General features: G+C 36.8%; 1 protein-coding gene across 3 annotated transcripts in view; it reads left to right on the forward strand.

Moving 5' to 3' along the window:
• Brms1 (breast cancer metastasis-suppressor 1-like protein) overlaps nucleotides 1–21935 on the forward strand; it is a 279251-nt gene that overhangs the window by 184371 nt on the left and 72945 nt on the right. For 2 of the 3 annotated variants that reach the window (XM_090375459.1, XM_090375461.1), the window contains one exon: nucleotides 21395–21485. The exons of the other annotated variant lie outside the window; for it this stretch is intronic. In XM_090375459.1, coding sequence (XP_090231585.1) covers nucleotides 21395–21485 — 91 coding nt within the window. The remainder of the gene's footprint in view (nucleotides 1–21394; nucleotides 21486–21935) is intronic. 3 annotated transcript variants of the gene reach the window in all.

Consider the following 21935-nt stretch of genomic DNA (forward strand, 5'->3'; position numbering starts at 1 on the left):
GGCTTAACAGAACTGAACACTGGGTCAACATGGTGACTCAAATTATTATATTACATTACATTTAAAAATTACATTTTTTAATTATCATTTTCCAGGTAATTTATTTTTTCCTTAGAAATATATGTTCGTGGGCCAAGTTGCATGTTGTGTGGGCTAAAATACCCTACATCCTCTGCCTGAGATTGACTGACCAACCACATCCTCAGTTAAAGAGAACTTTAGAAATTCCTCCAGCCTTTGACAGGTATTGAACTCTTAGATAGGGTTCAGGGAAGGTCAGGTAAGTGGCAACATGTTTTAATGCTGTAACTAAAGTAACTTATACCCCTCAGGCTGAATTAAAAATGGTAGAGGAAGAAAAGGGAAGGGGGAGAATTTTGGAGGATTACAGGACAATATATAGTTCTGTGCAGTACTAACAAGTGGTAAGGAGAGCTCATAGTTCTGTAAATGATTTAATGAAGATTTAGGGAGGTTATAATTCCACAATATAAAACAATTGTAAGATTACACTTGAAATACTATCCATGTATGGAGAGCACACCGAAGAAAGAAAGAAAAAAGAGAGAGAGAGAGAGAGAGAGAGACATTGAGCTTCTTGAAAAGGACCAAAGATGGAATATACTTGATGCGATTGGCATAAGGTTACCCAAATGAGGAGGGACTTTGGATAATACTTTAATGTATAATTTGAATCCTAATAACTAAATACAGAATGTTCTGAAAGGTAAAATACCATTCTGTGACTTACAAATTAAACTTAATGGCAGATAAATTCCATTTAATTGCTGTATAACAAAGCACCTTAGAAGAGATCTGTGCATTTGAGGTTTATAAGGCTCAGAGAGGAGATGGTAAAATTAAATACTAGGTGGTAGATGACTCTCATCAACCGGTGCAATACCACCACTTTGCTTATTGGAGGCTTGAAGTGGTGGAACCCATGTTTAGTCTCTAGAGCTAAGTTCGGGCCAACCCTTCCCCATTTCTTCCATCATGCAGTATGACCGATGACTTTTAAGGTTATGATGAACATCATGGCGAGATCCAATCTTCCGTACATTTCGAGGGTAGACGGTGTTTGCAGGCTGCCGCTGGTTAGTACACTGGACTGAATCTATTGGTAACTCTTTAGGAGGCTTCTGGATCAGCTAGTGTATAATCTTGCTACCTCTACTCTACCAGATAGTGACTGGAGGGAGTTCGAGTAGTGTGTATGTGGGGTAGGGGGCATTGTCGAGGGTACAGCTCTAAAACAGTATTCACAGGCTGGCTGCTAGTTAGTACACTGGACTGAACCTATTGGTAACTCTTTAGGTGGCTTCTGGATCAGCTAGTGTATAATCTTGCTACCTCTACTCTACCAGATAGCGACTGGAGGGAGTCCGAGTAGTGTGTATGTTGGGGAGGGCATTGTCGAGGCCACGTTATCAAGGATCCAGGTATATTCTTACCATGTGTATGCCATATCCAAAAATTTCATTACTTCATACAGCATGTCCCCCCCCACTTTTTCCTACTACTGAATATACCATGAATTGTCAAGCTAATAGAGTAAGCTTATCTACGAAAAGATTTAAACCTCCCAAACACTTCCTAGTTCATTTCACAAATATACGTGGTCTCAATTCTAATCTCAAAGATGTCCATTTCTACTTGCAATCTGCCAAACCTCATGTACTTTTTCTGGCAGAATCTCGGTTATCTGTTGATTCAACTACTGCTGATCTCAATTGCCCAAATTATTCGCTGTATGATTCCTTTCGCCTCAAAGGTGGTGCTTGTGCATATGTCCGTTCCGATATTCACTGTCAGAGACTTGGTAATTTGGAATCTCCTCTTTTCGATCTTCTCTGGCTGAAAATCTCTCTACGTTGTTCTGTCAAATTCATCTGTTGTCTTTACTGTTCTCCCAACTCTACTAATCACTTGGAGCTCTTTGACTTCCTCTCTTTGCAACTTGACTTTCTCCAATCCAACTTTCCTAACAGTGAGGTAATTTTCCTCTGTGATTTTAATGTTCACAACTCCAGCTGGCTTCCGTTTTCTAGTCACACCGATCCAGCTGGTCGAGATGCTGAGGCTTTTCCAGTTACTAATAAGCTTGCACAGATTGTTCAATTTACCAACAGGAATACCGGACAATTCTAACCATACAGCCAATGCTCTTGATCTTTTTCTCACAAACAACCCTTCTAAGTACATGGTCGAAGTGAGTGGTCCTTTAGGCATGAACTCGCAGATGCTGCGGCCAGATCACCAGAACCCCACAACACTTATTGCCTGTAATTCCCCTATACAGACTACGAGCAGCGAATACATGCTAAATTACTCTCCCAATGGCAACAATCTTGGCATGAGAAAGTCACAAACAAGTTCTATCAGATAAAGCCTGTAATCCGACACTGGCAGTCTAGTCTGTGCAGGAACCACAGAGAGGAAGTTGTTCTAGCTTGCCTCTGCATAGGACACAGTCATCTTACGCATGCATTTTTGCTGAGGGCAGATGACTCTCCTATGTGTGAGAACTGTGGCACCATTTCAACTATTTGTCACATTTTAGCCACGTGTCTCTGTTTTAGACACGAACATGATTTATATTTTACTGCTTTTAGTCATCATCTGGCTCAGCCAGATGACTAAAAGTAGTAAAACATAAATACACTCAGTCAGATTTTAAAATATAAATACACTCAGTCAGATTTTATCCGACCATGATCATGTGTCTGCTATTTTTAGCTATTTAAAATCAATAAACATTTTTACGCATATTTAAGATTTACCTTTTATTGTTATTTATTTATTGATATATCTATTATACCTGGTATAATATATATAATAGATATCTATTATATCTATTATAACATGGTGATTCTATTTATTAGGTCACCGAAAGCTTAAATTTTTTATATATGACCTGGTTTTGATGCATTATAGCCATAGTTGCTAATGTGCCAATAAAATCAAAACAAACAAACAATCCTACAACGTTTTCTTGAATGATTCTTGCTACATGAGTTGATCCTCTGGCTAAATCATATTGAAATTATATTTCTAAGGTGTCACCAGTTCCTACAACACGATGTCCTAAGGTAGCTCACCTTAGGACATTGTGTTGTATTTGGTGATCTTTAGATTACTGGAAGGTGGTTGGTTCTTTGCGTCATGGACGACAGCTGTGTGATCCGGTTCCTGGTACTGCAGGCACGAGCTTTTGCAGCTGCTAGACAATCACTAATGATTCAAGAGGACTAGTACAAATAGGCCAGTTCAACTCTAGTTAGCCCACATTTCAACACCGAGTGCTCTTTCAAGGCAGAGTATTTGAGAAGGACAGGTGTTTCCCTGAGTGGTCTCTCAAGTCTGAGTACTCGATGAGGATAGGTGCTTCAGGTTGTGCATTTCATCACTGATTGGTCTTTTATGTCCATGTAGTCAGTGAGTCCATTGGAAACGTCAACATCTAACTAAGCATATTTCAACGCTTATGAATATGATGCACTTGCAACAGATCTGTGTTCACCTTCTGACTACAATTTGCTACAATTGACTACAGATGAGATTTGCTACAATTGACTACAGATGAGAATACAATTTACTTTGTAGAATACTTCCACAGTGTGGAATTCAGCTTTCCGGGTTATATTTCATTTATTAAAAAGACTTTTTTTCTCAGACTGGACATTACATTGAAATTGTATGTTGTATGCACTGAAGGCAATTTCTCACTGCTACTTTTTGTGGCAGGCACTATAAATTCATTTTATATGAACTGTAGAGCTTCAATGTCATAATGGTGTGTATATGAAGCGCAGAACATGAATATCTTGTAATGGAGTGGGAATTAGTGCTGTAATTATCTGTACAGTATTGTGGTTAGTGGTGAGGATGCCAGGACAGCTGGCTGGGAGCTCCTAGTACAATAAATAAATAAATAATAATAAAAAAAAAATAATATGACCAATCTGATTGGATACTGTGATGCAGTAACAAAGGAACTGGATGTGAAAAATAATTTTGACATTATATACTTAGATTTCGGTATAGCTCTTGACATTGTTTCAGGGTCTGCTGTACAGATTGGAGCAATGTGGCTTCAGAGACAATTTACTGCAATTGAATGGTTGAGTGGCTGAAGACAGAAGGTGGTTATTAATGGCACTGCTCTTGGACTTTATTTATTAGTGGAGTCTCTCAGGATTCAATGTGGGGCTGCTTACTGTTTTCAATATTAATTAATGATAATAATGAAGGAATCTCTAGCATTATTTAAGTTTGCAGATGATACAGTGGCTGTCAGGGTGATTAATGACAGGAATCAGGGTATATTACTGTAACAAGCCCTAGAAAAATAACAATTAATGAGAAGTGGTAAGGTTTGACACTGATGCAAGTTGCTACATATGAGTAGTAGTAGTAATCCAGAGTAATATACTATTTGGGTGATACCACATTCAAGGTAGTGAAGAATGTAAAAGACCTAGGGTAATTTTACAGTCCAAGAAGCAACTCCAGCAACTACTCTGGATCACCGAAGAATTCAGCAATGGTATTTGGTCTAGACTAATGTAAGACCCATGGATTGCACTAAGGGAAAATTAGTCAACTGAAACTACCAGCTGCAGACTGGTAAAAATATCGAGGCCATGGTAGAGGGAGAGGCCTACAAATACTTGAAGATGATGCAGGCTCAGCAGTTACAGCACAAGGAAATTAAGGCCTGCCTGAATGAAAAATAACATCAGAGACTCAGAAACCTGCTGAAAGCAACGCTGAACAGAGGGAACACAGTTAAAGCCATAAACACTTATGCAGTCCCAGTGCTAACATACTCCTTTGGGGTCATAGATTGGACTAACACAGAGCCGGAGGATATCACGAGAAGGACAATGATGACAAAGAGCCGCCAACACCACCTGAAGTCAGCCGTGGAGAGACTGACAGTTGCACGGAAAGGAGGAGGAAGGGGGGGCCTGATAGACCTCATCGAGGAACAGAAAACAACAATTGCTGACCTGAAGGATTACTCCCAGAAACACACATCAGCACTACACCAAGCCATAAGGAAGATAGATAAGACTTCACTCAACCTAAGCAAGGATTCCCCTCCCACCAGGATGCACAAACGAAGCTAGACAGATGGGTAGAGAAGACACCCCATGGCAAATACTACAGTGATCTCCATCAAGATCACATATAAAATGGCTGCAGAAAACCCATGGGGGGAAAAACAGGAAGTACACGAACCAAAGAGATGTGACATATGCAACAAGAAATGATCATCGTGTTATGTAGGTGCCAAAGACCCTACATAACAGCCTAGTGGCAATTGCACATGGAAGACTGCTGAACAAATTGGAGCAGTGTGGCATTGGAGGCAAATTACTGCTATGGATAAAGGGATGGTTGAGTGGGAGAAGACAGAGAGTGGTAATCAATGGACACTGCTTATCGTGGACTAATGTTAATAGTGGAGTCCCTCAGGTTTAGTGTTGGGTCTATTGTTGTTTTCTGTATTTATAAATGATATTGATGATGGTATATCAAGCTTAATGTCCAAATTTGCTGATGATATGAAGATTGACAGGGTTGTTAAAGACACTAATGACAGTACACTGCTGCAACAGGATCTAGAAAAGTTGAGCAGATGGGCTGAGAGGTGGCAAATGAAGTTTGACATTGACAAATGTAAAGTACTACATATGGTCATGGTGTCTTGTCAATGATATACAGGAATTTTTCTAGCAGGAATAAGGAAGTGATTATCCCCTTGTATTAGGCAATGGTCAGGCCACACCATGTACAGGTTTGGAGGCCTCATTTTAGGAAGGATGTAAAGCTGATGGAATGAGTACAGAGAAGGGCAACAAGATTAGTGAATGGAACCAAGGGTTGCTCTTACGATGAAAGGGTTAAGTTTTGCAAAATACAGTGTCTGGAGACTAGGCACCTTCGAGGTGATTGAGGTGTATAAAGGTGACTGATTGAGGTGTATAAAGCCTTGAATGGTTTGAGCACGCTCAGAGCAGATGGGATTCTTCCTCTTGCTCAGAATAATCACCTGACAGGGCATAAATTCAAATTGAGGAAAGAAAGATGTAGGATAGATGTGTGGAATTTTGCCTTAGCCAGTGGGTGGTTGGTTGGTGGAACAGAGTTCCATCCTTTGTTGTGGAAGTTGATAGGCTAAATAAATTTAAGGCTGAGCTAAACAGGTATTTGGAATGAACTGAGGGGTGAAATGGGAGGGTTTTTTGTTTTTTTTTTTTGACTAATGCTGCATAAGCTTGCTTTCTTGCTTCATATGCCCCTTCTAATGCTAATGGTCTCCCAACAAACACCTACAAGGAACTCCAGAAAGTTGTAATCCTGTGAGAGAGTTCCTCAACGAACAGTAACACCAGACTTAACAAAAACCATCCTGTTTACTCGGTAGCAATACTCATCACAAGGTGGAACCCCCGATCAGGGAGAAATAATATAAGAGCATAATAATAATAATAATAATAATAATAATATTTGCATGGGCACTGTTCTTCTGAATATGCTTCTACAACCTAGGTTCCTGAGCTGTATATCATCATTTTTCTATTTCTCTCGCTCTCGGGGTAATTCAGAAATTTTTTTTTTTTTTTTTCTGGCTGGTGCAGTGTAAGCCTCAGGCTTTCTTTCTCTGTATGGCTAATAATAATAATAATTCCTGCTGTCTCTTCCAAACCAGTCCATATATGTGCTGCAACAAGTCAACATCCTTTTACCATCCAACTTCAGACTCACAGAACAAACTTTTCTTCTTCCTCATTTATTCCTTCAGCTTCTGTTTTTTCCTGGAACAACTTCCTTTCATACATATTTCCTGAAAATTACAATCTACAGAAATTCGACTCTAATATCAACACACGTTTTTTCACCTTCTCAACCTTCACCTCACACACTGTACTAAGTACTATAGGTTCTAATATCTTTTGTGCGTTGGGATTTTCATTAAAAAAAAAAAAAAAAAACCAACAGCATCAGTACACTGTGATGATCACTGCCACCCAGTGGGTCTTTTACCTGCAGATTTTTAATTCATGAAGAATTGCTGATAATAATCCGATTGAGAATACTGCTTCCTTATGTTGCCTCTAACATGCTGTTGTGGAAAATAGTCATTCAGTGATTCATAAAAGTCTTGCTAGCGTATCAACTCGCACATATTGACTGGAATTTGGCCAAACATTTCTATTTCTGGTCAATATCTGGAAAGTTAAAATCTCCCAGTATAAGACATTCTGATTTACTGGCCAACCCTATTTGTATGTATAGTTGTTATACTTGTCATAGTTATTAGGCCTATAACACACTCCTAATCTCATTTTTGTTTTCACAGTGTTAATGTCTCATCAAACTGACTCAACAGTGCACTGTCCACCTATGTATACTGGACGCACTGCTTTAGATTTAATATGCTTAACTAAGAGCATGACACCACCACCCGTCCTGTTCTGTCTGTCATTTCTGTTTACATTATACTGCCCATTTCCAAATTCTACATCCCCTATGTTTGAGTAATGCCATGTCTTCAGTATCCTCACAATACTTCAAAATTCAAAAAATTTATTTACTCTGTCCCTAGCATTAATTTTCATGCAAGTATACATGCACCTGTTTTTACTCTTAGTTACCCTAACACAGCCTAGCAACTTACTGCTTTCTTATTTTTCTGATTTCTTAGTCACTGATTGGCATTGCTCCTGCCTTCATGTGGTGGGGTTGTTAACCTAGGAGAAGGAAGTGCCTCTCCCAGGGCTAAAAGGAGTAACAATGGGTTGTGATGATTGTACACCCCTAGAGCCAACAGGCTCTCATCATACTGACACCCATAAAAGGGAACATGATATAGGTCTTTTAAAAAGAATGAGAGCGGATTCTAACAAATTAGAACCACCATCATTTCTGATAATGCATTCGTTATCAACTCTCACCCTTTGTTATCCAGAGATGTCTCAAATGCAGCAGGTACACCAAAAATGGTAAAATGACTTCAGTCAGGAGACCTATTAATTGAGATTACACAAGCAAAGCATTTTGAATTATTATTAAAAATGTCCTCTATAAGTGGAATCCCAATCAAAGCGACTCCACATAACACATTGAGCTTCTCGAAAGGAGTGATAAGTGAGTTGAATCTATCGAATGTCACCGACGAGGTGATAGTTCGGGAATTACATGAACAGAAAGTAACACAAGCAAGGCAAATTATGATCCAGAAGGATGATGAACTTGTTCCAACAAGAAATATTATTTTAACATTTAGTACACCTAATTTGCCAACTTCAGTTAAGGCAGGGTATCTGCACTACAAAGTCCATTCATATATTCCGAATCCCTTAAGATGTTTCAAATGCCAAAAATTTGGTCATTCTCAAACAACATGCAGAAGCAAAATTACATGTCCTAATTGTGGGTCAAAAAAATCATGCTCAAGCAGAGTATACAGCAAAGTCTCCTGAATGTCCGAATTGCAAGAGACATCACCGAGCTTTTTTGAAATCATGTGACCTGTGGAAAATGGAAAAAAAGGTACAAAAGTATAAAATCGAAAATAAATTATCATACCAAGAAGGCAAGTCAAAGTAACTATGCCAAAACGTAGCTATGCTTCTGCAACCCAGAATTTTCAAGCTGTTACGACCCAAACAGAGGTGTCAATCCCGCCTAACACATCCATTGCAGAATGGGCACAATCTGTACTGTTGACAAATCAGCCTGCTAACAAACCATTTCAGTTGATGAAACCAACAATACCCCATCTCAATTCCATCTAAAATTACATCAAGTAATAAAGTACAAAAGAAATTGCAAAGGCAGCGTGCCACTGACTCATCACAATCAAATTCAAAGAACGTGCACGACGAAGATGTAAATACACAAGAAGAAACAATCCTTGATCTTCATGCAGAAGATGACATGGAGACTGGAGGTTCATCTATTGGAACCGATGATGTAGAAGAGAGTACAGATTACAGATGCTCTTCTTTCCTAGAAAGGAAAAGACTAAATATTATCGTTAAAAGCAAATGCTCTCTTTCACAAGAAACAGATAGACTCATATTCTCTCTCTAAAACCAAATAATGCAGCACATCGTACAATGGAATTGCAGAGGTTTACGCAGTAATACTGATGATATCTACGATTTGATCTCATGACATAACCCTATATCCATTTGCTTACAAGGGACTAACTTAAATCCACAGAATTTTTTTAATCATATAACTTATATGATTAAAAATTATACAGCATACAGAAAAGATAAATTCTTCAAGCTGTGCACATGGAGGCATTGCAATTCTAGTGGATTCTATAATACCAGCAAGAAACATTCTGCTTCAGACCCACTTAGAAGCTGTTGCAGTACGTGTAGCAGTTTGTCAAACAATAACTCTAGTCTCATTATACCTTCCACCTAACAATATCTACAGATTGAAAAAATTAGGAGATCTTATAAAACAAATACCATCTCCTTTTTGTCTTCTTGGATGACTTAAATGCACGTCATCCACTATGGGGATCTGCTCACATGGATAAAAGAGGACACTGGATAGAAAAGCTCATAGACCAACTGAACCTAACATTGCTGAATACTGGTCATAACACCTACACTCATCTCTCAATGGGATCTATGTCAGCAATTGACTTAACTATTTGTTCCCCTCAATTATTTCTCATTATAGACTGGACAGTTTTAAATGATCTGCACAACAGTGATGATTTCACAATTATATGCAGAATTCAAACAATGCAGACACCATGCCCTGATCATCGGGTAATATATGGAAATTCTCTAAAGCAGATTGGGAAAAAAAGTATTCTACCTCCATTCTTTGATAGCCAGTTGATACGACTAGTATCCATTGACGATGTAACTGAGCACATTACTAAGCAAATACTGGCAGCAGCATCTGAAGCAATACCACAGTCTTCTGCTTTCAAACACAGACACCTTAAACACTGGTGGAATGATGCTTGTATCATAGCAAAAAGAGAAAGAAATAAAGCCTGTAATCTGTTCCATAAGTTTCCAACCACCAGCAACCTAATTCAATTTAAAAGGTTTAAGGCAAAAGCACAACAGATCAGAAGAAAAGCCAAAAAAGATTCATGGATACAGTTTGCCTCCTCTATCACAAAGGATACTAGCAACTTGATTATTTGGAAAAAAATTCGACAACTAAATGGTAAATATCTACCGGTTTCTGTTCCAATCTTCACCACAAGAAATAGCTAATGCACTTTCAGAGGCTTTCTCTGAAACGTCTGTCACTACAACTTATGTTGCTTCCTTCCTACAAATCAAAGCCTCAGCAGAAAGATACAAGATAAATTTCCAAACTACTCAGTCTCTTGCCTACAATCAACCTTTTTGTCTATTTGAACTCCAAGCAGCATTAAATAGATCACCTAATAGCACTGCTGGAGCTGATGGAATCTTTTATGTAATGCTGAAACATCTAAACAATACAGATTTGAATTTACTAATAACTTTCTTTAACCGGATCTTTCTTGAAGGTATGTATCCCTCTACCTGTCATCATTCCATTATTTTAGCTTTTCCCAAACGAGGAAAAGATCAATCACTCCCACAAAATTACCAACCAATCTCCCTCACCAGTTGTCTGTGTTAAACTCTAGAAAGGATAGTACACAGACAACTTACCTGGGTTCTTGAAAATGAAAAGCTACTAAACAAAAATCAGTTTGGATTCCGACAAAATAGAACCACTTTGGATCTCATGGTGAAAACAGAGACTAATATCCGTAATGTTTATGTCAAAAATGAACATCTTGTAATGGTAAGTTTGGATATTGAAAAGGCTTTTGATACAACTTGGAGGTATGGCATATTGTGGGAACTTTACTCCCTAAGATTACGAGGACATTTTCCGAAATTCATTCAAAACTTTCTTCAATGCAGCACCTTTCAAGTACGTTATCAGACAGTACTTTCTTGTATCTTTACTCTGGAAGAAGTGGTCCTGCAAGGATCAATACTTAGTGCTACTCTTTTTTCACTTAGGCTGAACACCATAACTCAGAACATTCCCAATAGTGTAGAAATATACATGTACACCGATGATCTCACTATATCTTGCAGTTCAAAAAATATTCATACCATTGAAAGACAGCTACAACACTGGTGGAATAAGCTAGAAATATGGACACTGCAGAATGGATATAGTATGTCTGGACAAAAAACAGTTGCAATTCACTTCTGCAAAAAAACGCAAGCTGCATCCAGAGCTAGAACTTCGGCTAAAGAATCACCTGATCCCCCTCACCAGTAACCCTTGTTTCCTAGGTCTAATGTTGGACACCAAACTTAACTTTGTTTCTCACATAACATATCTCCGAACTGCCTACCTGAAAAAACTTAACTTGCTCAGATCCATTTCTGCCATGAAATAGGGTGCCGATACATGCACTTATCAGGTCTCGTCTAGATTATGGTGCTGTTGTCTATGACTCGGCTAGGAAAAGTGCACTGATTAGACTCAGTACTATTCAACACAGTGCCCTCTGAACTGCTCTAGGAGCGTTTGGAACATCCCCTGTCCAAAGTCTTAATGTAGAGATAAATGAACCTCCACTTCACCTTAGAAGGAAAATGCTGCTCCTCAATTATGCAGCCAAAATTCAAACTCTTCTGACCAATGCTTTTCAACCCAGATTGGACCGTACTCTACAACAGCAAATCAGCAGAAAATAGACCAACTGGTATTCGTCTAAAAGATTTATTGCATACGTGGAACTTTCAATTTGACAATATACATCAAGAGACCCATGTACTTGATTCACCCTGGTCTATAAATCTCATTCACTGTGATACCTATTTTCATCAATGGGTAAGACATGTCTCTCGGGCGCCTCCGTAGCCAGGTGGGAAGGAGCAGCAGTGCGTAGCACATGCTTCTTGATTAGACCGGGGTTCGAGCCCGTCACCACCAAATACGGAGTATGCGGAAAGGTCAAGGAATGACCACCGCATATCCCGGAGCAATATGGCCTTAGTTGCTAATGCTCCTAAAAACCAAATAACGAACGAACGAAGACATGTCTCAAAAACAAAAGTATTAAACAACTTCATAAAGGCCATGCCCTCAGCAATGCTCAACGCTGTATAATATATACAGATGGTTTGAAAACAGACTCTGCCATTGGTGTAGCAGCTGTCTTTTATTCTTTTACACTTTCTTAATCACTACCAGTTGAATGCAGCAGTTACACTGCAGAATTATATGCAATAAAATTAGCCCTAGAGAATATAAACACTCAACAATACTAGCAGTATAATATACACAGATTCCATGAGTGCAGTGTCTGCATTAAACAATAAATTTTCAATATCGCATCCCATCATAAAACATTTTTTCCTGCTTAAACCACCTACAAAGTAAGAATCATGCAGTGATATTTTGCTGGATCCCAGGGCATTCTGGTATCACAGGTAATGAGAGAGCAGACCAGGCATCCAAACAGTACAATACCATCACATTACCAAGTACCATATATAGATTATTTGAAGTGCATTAAAAAAATCTATACATTTCGGTGGTCACAAATGAACAACAAATTTCTCGAAATTAAAGAGGAACCAGCACTATGGAAATCTAGCTTCAGGCAAAACAGACAAGAAGAGGTTGTTCTAGCAAGATTATGCATAGGGCATACACATCCAACCCATATACAGGTGACACCCGCTTAACGCTGATAATTCTTTCCCGAAAAACAGAGCGCTAAGTGAGCGCTGTATTCTCGTAATGTAACATATGTATTTGTGAGCCACGGTCTATGCCATAAATATTTCCTAATCGATAATAAACGGTAGGGAAAAGATGCACAAATGTCGGTCAAAATATTTAATATTAAAAATTTGTACATATAAAATATTCTCCATTACATACGTATATAATTATGTAGTAAGTAACTACATTACGTATCAAAATTAAACAAAGTCGTGAATTTATTAATCCAATGGCCCTGGGCTGTCTAGTTTTCATAACTCTGGTCGATTTTGGGTTCTACTTTGGCCGTCTTCCTAGTAAACTAAAAGGGTTTTACTTTAAAATCTCCGCAGCATCACCACCCAACAATAAAGTCAACCGATCCTTAGTTGCTTTTGAAGCTTGGCATGGTTTTTTTCCCCTTCTTCTTTCAATATGAAACTTCTTTTAGGTATTCGTTTCCAAAAAAGTCCTGTTTCATCTATGTTAAAAACTTGTTGAGAGGTTTAACACCACTCTTCAATAATTTTTAGTTCTTTTTTTGGAAGTTTTGGCTCTTTCTTGATCTGCACTTGCAGATTCTCCCTGGATTTTAAATATATCTTACCAGCCCTTACCAGCTTTAAATGGTTCCACTTTTTTTTTTTAAAGGTGAGCTTTCTTCAGATCATCATATAGGCTAATCGCTTTTTCTTTAATAATATTTAACTTAACGGAATTGTGCATTGGATATTATCTTCCTTCATGGATTAGGCGATCTGCCTGTTCCGATCTCGAAGAGGTCTGCCCATCTTTTCTTTGGTCTTCCTCCGTCTCTTTTTCCTTTTGCTCTATGTGTATAAGCTAATTTAGGGAATCTATTATCTTCCATTCTTTCTACATATTCTTTCCATCTTTGTCTATATTCTATAATTTTGCCATTAATTGAGTAAATCTTTAATTCCTTTCTAATGTTTTTTTATCTAATTTTGTACGTCCTTTAACATATCTTAAATATCTCATTTCTGCAGCTTGTATTCTATTAATGTCTCTTTGTTTCGGTATCCATGTTTCAGAACTATAAAGAAGTGTTGGTATTGCAATTACTCTGTAAAATTTCAATTGTGTTTCTTTCCTTGTTTTCTTAGCCAGAGTTCTTTTTATCGTTCCACATATATTTTGAAATTTTGCCAATTTCTGGTTCATATCTTCTTCAATATCATAAATCAACAGGGATTACCTTTGTTTTTGATATGAGAGTTGGAAAAGAAGCTTCCTATATTAAAAACAAAGGTAATTGATATTGAATTGTTTTTGATATAGGAAGCTTCTTTTCCAACTCTCCTAGTCCAATTGGAGAGTTGGAAAAGAAGCTTCCTATATCAAAAACAAAGGTAATCCCTGTTGATTTATAATATAATAGAATATAGGAATTATTGAGCATTTAATAGCTCTCTATTATCAAACTTCTTCAATATCATATGTTATATCACATCCTAGATATTTAAAATGTTTTACTTGTTCTAATATTTTATTGTCTATAACTATTTTTGTTCTCACCGTATTTTTCCCTTTCAAAGCCATTGTTCTAGTTTTCATCGTTGATATTTTAACTTTATATTCTTCTGTTATTTGGTTTAATTTAAATACTGCTCTTTGTAAATTATCTTCACTACCTTGAATAATTACTTGATCATCTGCAAATAACAGTGTATTTATCCTATTCTTTGTATTTAAATATATACCTGTATTAATTTCTTCTTTCCATTTGCATATCATATCCTCGATATATATGTTAAACAGTGTTGGTGACAAGCTACATCCTTGTCTAACTCCTTGATTTATTATACTTTCTTCTGTTAATTTATTACCTGTATCTATTACTATTTTTGTTCCTTGATATAAACTCTGCATTATTTTTGTAAGATGCTTTGGGTATCCTTTATTACTCAATATGTCCCATAGTTTTCATATGTTTACTCGATCAAATGCTTTTTCATAATCTATAAATGCTAAATGCGTTTCTAAATTAAACTCTTTTCGTTTTTCTATTATTTGTTTTAATATAAATACATTATCTGTACATGATCTTCCTTTTCTGTAATCCTGCCTGTTCTTCTATTAATATTTCATCAGAGATAATTTTAATTCTATTATTTGTTATTTTGCTATACATTTTATATACTCTATTTAGTATGCTAATCCCTCTATAATTCTTTGTATCATTTCTATTTCCTTTATTAAATATTGAAATAATTTTTGCTATCTTCCATTGTTCCCAACATTTATTAAATAAATTTAGTATCCTGTCTTTTAAAAAACTTCCTCCATACTTGATCAGTTCTGCATTTATACCATCCATTCCTACTGCTTTCCTATTTTTTGTAGCTTTCAATGCCTTTTCCAATTCTTCCTTTGTTATCGGATCTATGTCACTAACTGGATCTAACTGTATCCCTTCTGTTTGATATGTTGGGTCTTTCCACAATTCTTCATAAAGTTTTTTCCATTGTTCTTCCTTTATTATATTTATTCTTGAAGTGTCTTTCTCTGTGCTATTCAAGTGTTTCCTCATTTTATATGCCAAATTTTGTCTTCCCTGAACATCATGTTCTATTGTGCTTATTAACTCTATCCCATGACTGCTTTAGCCTTCCTTATTATATCTTTAGTTTTATTGCTTTCTTGTTTATATATTTCTTCATTCTCACTTGTCCTGTTCTGTATATATTTAAGACATTTATCTTGTTTATCTTGTACTGCTTTAGCTATTTCTTCATTCCATATCTTTATATGGAATGAAGAAATAGCTAAAGCAGTACAAGGTAAACAAGATAAATATCTTAATATCTTTACCCCCCCCCTCTTCTTATAGTTTTTCCTGAATTGTCCTAGTGTCTCTTTTGCTATCTTTTGAATTATATTTGTATATTATTCCATTCTTCTTCTATTTGTTCTCTCTCCGATGTTTTACTTATTTCATCTTTAATCCTTTTTTCATATAAATTTTGTATACTTTCTTCTTGAAGTAGATATACTTTATAACCCAACTCCTCCTTCCCATGTTTAATAGCTTTTCTCTTCTTCCATTTAGCCCATAACTCTATTTTTGGAGCCACTAAAAATGATCTGAATTAATATCATATCCTCTAAACACCCTAGTATCTTGACATTGTTTTGCTAATTTTTGATTTACTATTACATAGTCTATTCAAAAGATCCAGATCCCCCTTGGTCTACCTTCACACTTTCTTCTCATGAATACCTTGAGAAATGGGGTAAAAGTTCCATAGCAAAGATTAACATCCAACAACTTGATGTGGTTACAAAGGAACTGGATGCAAAAAATAATTTTGATATCATATATTTGGATTTCAGGAAAGCTTTTGACACTGTTGCTCATGGAAGACTATTGTACACATTGGAGCAGAATGGTATTAAGGGTAAGTTGCTACAATGAATAAAAGGATGGTTAAGTGGGAGAAGACAGAGGGTGGTAATCAATGGGTGCTGCTCTTTGTGGACTAATGTTATTAGTGGAGTCCCACAGGGTTCGGTATTGGGTCCATTGTTGTTTTGATATATTTATCAATGATATTGATGAAGGTATATCAGGCTTAGTGTCGAAGTTTGCAGATGATACAAAGGTTGGCAGGGTTGTTAATGACAGTAATGGCAGTGTGCTACTGCAACAGGATCTAGATAATTTGGGCAGATGTGCTAAGAAGTGGAAACTGAAGTTTAACCTTGACAAATGCAAAGTATAATGGGTAGAAGTAACCCGAGAGAAAAGTACCAACTGAGTGGTACTACACTTAAGGTTGTAGAAAATGAAAAAGACCTGGGACTAATTGTGAAGTCAGATATGAAGTTTTCTGAGCAATGCAGACAGGCTGCCAGGGCAGGTCATGGGGTTTTGTCAATGATATATAAAGGAATTTTGCTAGCAGGGAAAAGGAGGTGATTAAGGCAATGGTCAGGCCACATCTTGAGTACTGCGTACAGGTCTGGAGGCCTCATTTTAGGAAGGATGTCTATTTGCTTGAGTGTGTACAGAGAAGGGCAACAAGATTGGTGAGGGGAATGAAGGGATCCTCTTACCAAGAGAGGCTTAAGTTCTGCAAATTGCAGTGGCTGTTGACTAGGCACCTACGCGGTGATCTGATCGAGGTGTATAAGGCCTTGAATGGGTTGAGCACGCTGAATTCTGATGGGATCCTTCCACTTGTTCAGATTATGAACCTAAGGGGGCATAAATTCAAATTAAGAAAAGACAGATGTAGAATAGATGTGCGGAAATTTGCCTTTAGCCAGCAGTTGGTTAATTGCTGTGGTCTGATCCTACCCTTTGACCTGTCTGGCTAGGGTGGCCCTACCGGTAGTCTAGCCACCGTCAGCATAGCTCTCTGGGTCATCGGGATATTCAAGCCTCCTTGCCGCGACAAGGTGGTAACATTTCCGGAAGGGGATATTATCTTCAATAAAATTATTTAGAGGTCTCTCCATTTCAATCCTAATAGCTGGCCTAGCCCTAGTTGCTTGCAGTGGAACAGCTGTCTTTCCTGCTGCTAAAATTAATTCTTTATTTTTTATAATTGTTCTTACAGTTGAACCTCAGTCTGAATTATTGCACACATCCACTCGTCGTTGAACGGAATCGATTCGCTTCAAAATGTATAATTTAAATTTCAAATTCAGTATTTTTCTTACCTTAGTAGGCTTCGTACTGCATACAGACGTTCCTTTTTAATTCTTATCCGCCATTATTAATCTTGGGAAATGTAACTGCATGACATTAATTATGATACAATGTTTGAGTAAACTATCCGTTACGGACGATGTCTAACACTGTACCAAGTGATGACTAGACTTCGGATAAATGCATATAACGCAAATATTACAAGCAATATATTTGATCATTTTTTAAAATGTTGATCGTAACAAGTCGCCATAGTGCATTTGAATTAGTTTGGGAGAAAATTTCGCAAGTCAGCACATGAACTTTTCTATTCATTTTCAAGCTATTGACTACATCAGGTGAAATATTTTCGTTAAACATGCCAAAAATTCAATCTGTACGTGGGTAAAAGAGCATTAGAGTGAGATATGGGTTATAATATAAAAAACATTGTTATAGCAAATCAGCATAGAGCGAACTGCGTTATAACGCGGGCCTGCTGTATATCTACTCAAGGAGGATGACCCACCTCGATGCACACATTGTGCATTACCACTTACTGTCAAGCATATACTTTAGCATTAGTATTAGTAGAGGCATATGATGCAAGAAAGCAAGCTTATGCAGCATCAGCCAAAAAAAAAAAAAACACTCCCATTTCACCCCTCCGTTCGTTCGAAATATTCTGTCCAGCTGAGCCTTAAATTTATTTAGGCTATCAACATCCACAACAAGGGACGGAAGTCTGTTCCACCAACCAACTACCCACTGGCTAAAGGCAAATTTCCGCACATCTATCCTACATCTGTCTCTTCCGCACATCTATCCTACATCTCTCTCTCCTCTGCACATCTATCCTACATCTGTCATATACTCTGCACTATTCCCATTTCAGAAAAAAATACTTTCCTTTCACTGTCACGACTGAAAGAGCCTCTATCACTCGCCCATATTATTGGAAACAATGCAAATTTAAATGAACTATTTACCTTTCTTAAGCAAATACAAATATATGATTTAGTCCGATGACAAATTGGACCAAATTTTCATAAAACCATAACATAGGAATAGGCACATTTTGGCCCCAGTTTCCCTTATGCCCAAAAACACCAGTACCAATACCCTAACACAGCCCATGTATTTACTTATTCCATGATGATGCACAGTAGGGCTTAAATTACCACTTCTTTGCTTTCCAGGCGATTGCATATTCTAATATAAGCAGTGCAAGAATTGCTTCACCTCTGCCTGCAGGTCTAGTTAATCTATTATCTGTGTATTCCCCACCCCAGGCTGACAGTTTTCTGACCCTCCTAACACTTGCCTTGATAGCATCAGCAAATATTCTTGCATCCCTTCAATTTAAGTGTCATTCATCTCTGTAAAACCAGTCTCTGCTATTAACAAGCACAGAACAAGCTGAAAATTTTCTACCCATGAGCCTTGCACAGTCTCTCCAGGGCCTAATTGATTAATAAGGCTCTTTCCTATCGTGTCTGGGCAGATACATTGCAGTTTATTACTAACACGATTTTTTCCCTAGTTTACCCTGTATTTGTAAAGCAATTCTTACTCTTAATATCATTACTGCCCAGTGTTCTCCCAGAAAATTTTGCCAGCCAGGTGGCATTATGAAGTAATGGTGAAGAAGTGTAATACTTTGCAATATTATAAAATTTTCTGTTATTTATAAATGTGACAAGTGATCCAGAGCAAAAATGAATTGCATAATTTAACATTATATGCTCCTGTCGCGTTGACCTCAATTGCATAGTATGTTCAAATTAATATCGATCGAGATTAATGAGCAGTACCATACGGTACCGCGAGAATCGCTTAAATTTTAGTCGGGCAGTCAGTTAAATTCACCAGGCGGTGCACATTCAATAGGTCCTAGGGAGAACACTGCTGCCAGTGTAATATCTAATGATATTACACTGGCAGTAATGTCGTCTAAATATCATATTTTAAGGGCACCTTTTGTGCCCTTAAAAGATATTTGCTTTACAATATTATGTACTTTTGTCCCTGGCATATATATCCTGGTCCTGTTCCACCTATCATTTTTGCTCAATATAATTTCTGCTTCTCTGAAAGTAGCCACCAACAATAACTAAGTTTTTTTTTTTTTTTTTTTTTTTTTTTGGCTGATGCTATGTAAGCTTGCTTTCTTGCATCATGTGCCTATGCTAATAACTTCTGTGGGGCCGGCACATTCTGCCTTGAGGATTGCATTTAGCACATTCTGCTGTGTTGCCTGATGCATAAGTGTTTACTTATTAATGTATTATTAATGATTACTTACTATTAATGAATTTACTTATTAATGATTTATTCTGGATTTTTATCCAGAATAAATCCTTTATTTTAATTCCAAGAAGTGCTATCAGTTACCTACATTAATCTTTCTCTATTACCTGATAAAGTTATTTACAAAATGTAATTTTTAACTTGTTTCTTTTATTATAAAAATAAATGACCTACGTTTTTCCTGGTTAAAATAAAAAGTTTTAACTCTTGACATGTTATTGTCACCTAGAACAATAACAGTGAGCATCTCCTCTCTTTGTTGGCATGTTTTACTTCTAAGGGAATTTCTACAGATATTTTGCTTTCCCCTGCTACATTATAATATGTAAAACTATCTACTTTTGTCCCTGACTGACATACCCTGTAAGTACTCTAATGTAGCAGGGGAAAACAAAGTTTGCTTTATCTGACCATAGAATCTGATTTAATTCTAGATTGTTGCATGTAACATCTATAGTGGTCTAATATTCTATTTTCCAAGAAGCATCTATCAAGATAAAGTGGGTACTTGATTTGCTCATTTCAGTCTTGCTGACATATCATCATTGGATTCTTTAGCAGCTGCTCAGTTTTTGTCAACACTTCTGTACTGTCCCTTCTCACTGTTGCCTGTGTGCTTGTGTTTGTTTTGCACTACCATCTGCATCACGTGTTTTTTTTTTTTTTTTAAGTCATAATGCAGCATCTGTCCTGCTAATAACTTCTTCAGGATGGTCTAATTTGGAACTTCTGAAGTCTTTTGGTAATAATGGTTGGTAAATAATTTTCTTTTGTTTGTCACACAAAAATTTTATTAAAAGAAATGTTCTATAGGAACAGTTTATGATTACCATTGATTTAGCTTCTTTGTTAAAAGTAATTATCATATGCTGATGGCATGAAACTGTTAAACCTTTAATTTTGCAGTTTAGACTTGAAGTTTTTCTTCAGCTCTATTATTATTATTATTTTTTAAAATCTTTTTGGCATTATACATATTGATACACACACACACACACACACACACACACACACACACACACACACACACACACACACACACACACACACACACACACACACACACACATATTCCAGAATGGATCTTGGAGAAAAAAGTTATTATTTTGCAGTATTTCCTAATTTTGAGGTGTCCTAAACTGAAATATACCCATATGACTGAAGCATATAGGAGATATATTAATGTGAATATGTAATACATTCTGTCACAGTTTTTATTACATTAAGTGCATTGTTTACTAGTCGTAGTATTCAATTGTGTCACTTCTTCTGCTATTACAAGTTATAAGCATTTAGTCTTATAATAATGAGCTTGGGAAAACTTCATATCTTCCCAAAAAATACCAATAAAAAAATGTCAGAGGATGTTTCTTTCAAATTTGTGGCTAATATTAGCATAAACATGCTTTGTAGTGCATTTGACTAATTTCTGTTTGTCTATTTATGGGCTTAACGTTAGCTACTTATTTAAAAGCAACTGTCTTTTGGTGTTTTTATTTTTTTCCCCTGGGATCTATGGGATCTTCTTGAGGTCACTTATTATAAGACTATATGTTTAATTTCCAGAATGAAGCCTTTATTAGGCTTTTAATAAGTACTATGCTTGTTAGCCTTCTCCAGACATCTATGATGTGTGTGATGCTCTTTCATCTATGTTTTCAGCAAACCTATCTGCAGCTTCAAATTTGGGTCATTCTAGTGGCAGGTCACACCAAGATAGCTGTTGACTTGGTGACTGATCTAGGCATCACAGGTAAGCGTCATCTTTAAGTTCTAAATTCTGGAATACGTTTTGTGAATTTTGCAACATTTTAAATGTTGTAGTTGATTTTGGGGGAATTCTTATCTTATTCATTTTTTATTTTGTCATTGTTCTCTGGAGAAGTTCTAATATCTTCCTAATGCCTCTTATAAGTCTAAAAATAACCATCTTTTTTTACCTTCTGCTTTCTTACCAATCTGTATAAAGATGCCAAACGGCAGAATAATCATTCTGTATTTTCTGTATTTTAATAGGCATTTTTGCTCTTTACAGTTTTGCCTTTAGTGTAATTATATTTGATCCATATATATATATAAGTTTGTGGACATATTCCATCTCTGATTATACATTCCTCTCTCTCTACCCCTCCATGCATATAAATATTTCAGAAAAAAAAAGGAGCAATTTGTCTAGGAGCATTACTGTTTGAAGTTCAATGAT

Source organism: Mastigoproctus giganteus, chromosome 6 (assembly GCF_048544385.1).
Source record: "Mastigoproctus giganteus isolate SK-2022 chromosome 6, ASM4854438v1, whole genome shotgun sequence".
NCBI classification, from domain to species: Eukaryota; Metazoa; Arthropoda; class Arachnida; order Uropygi; family Thelyphonidae; genus Mastigoproctus; species Mastigoproctus giganteus.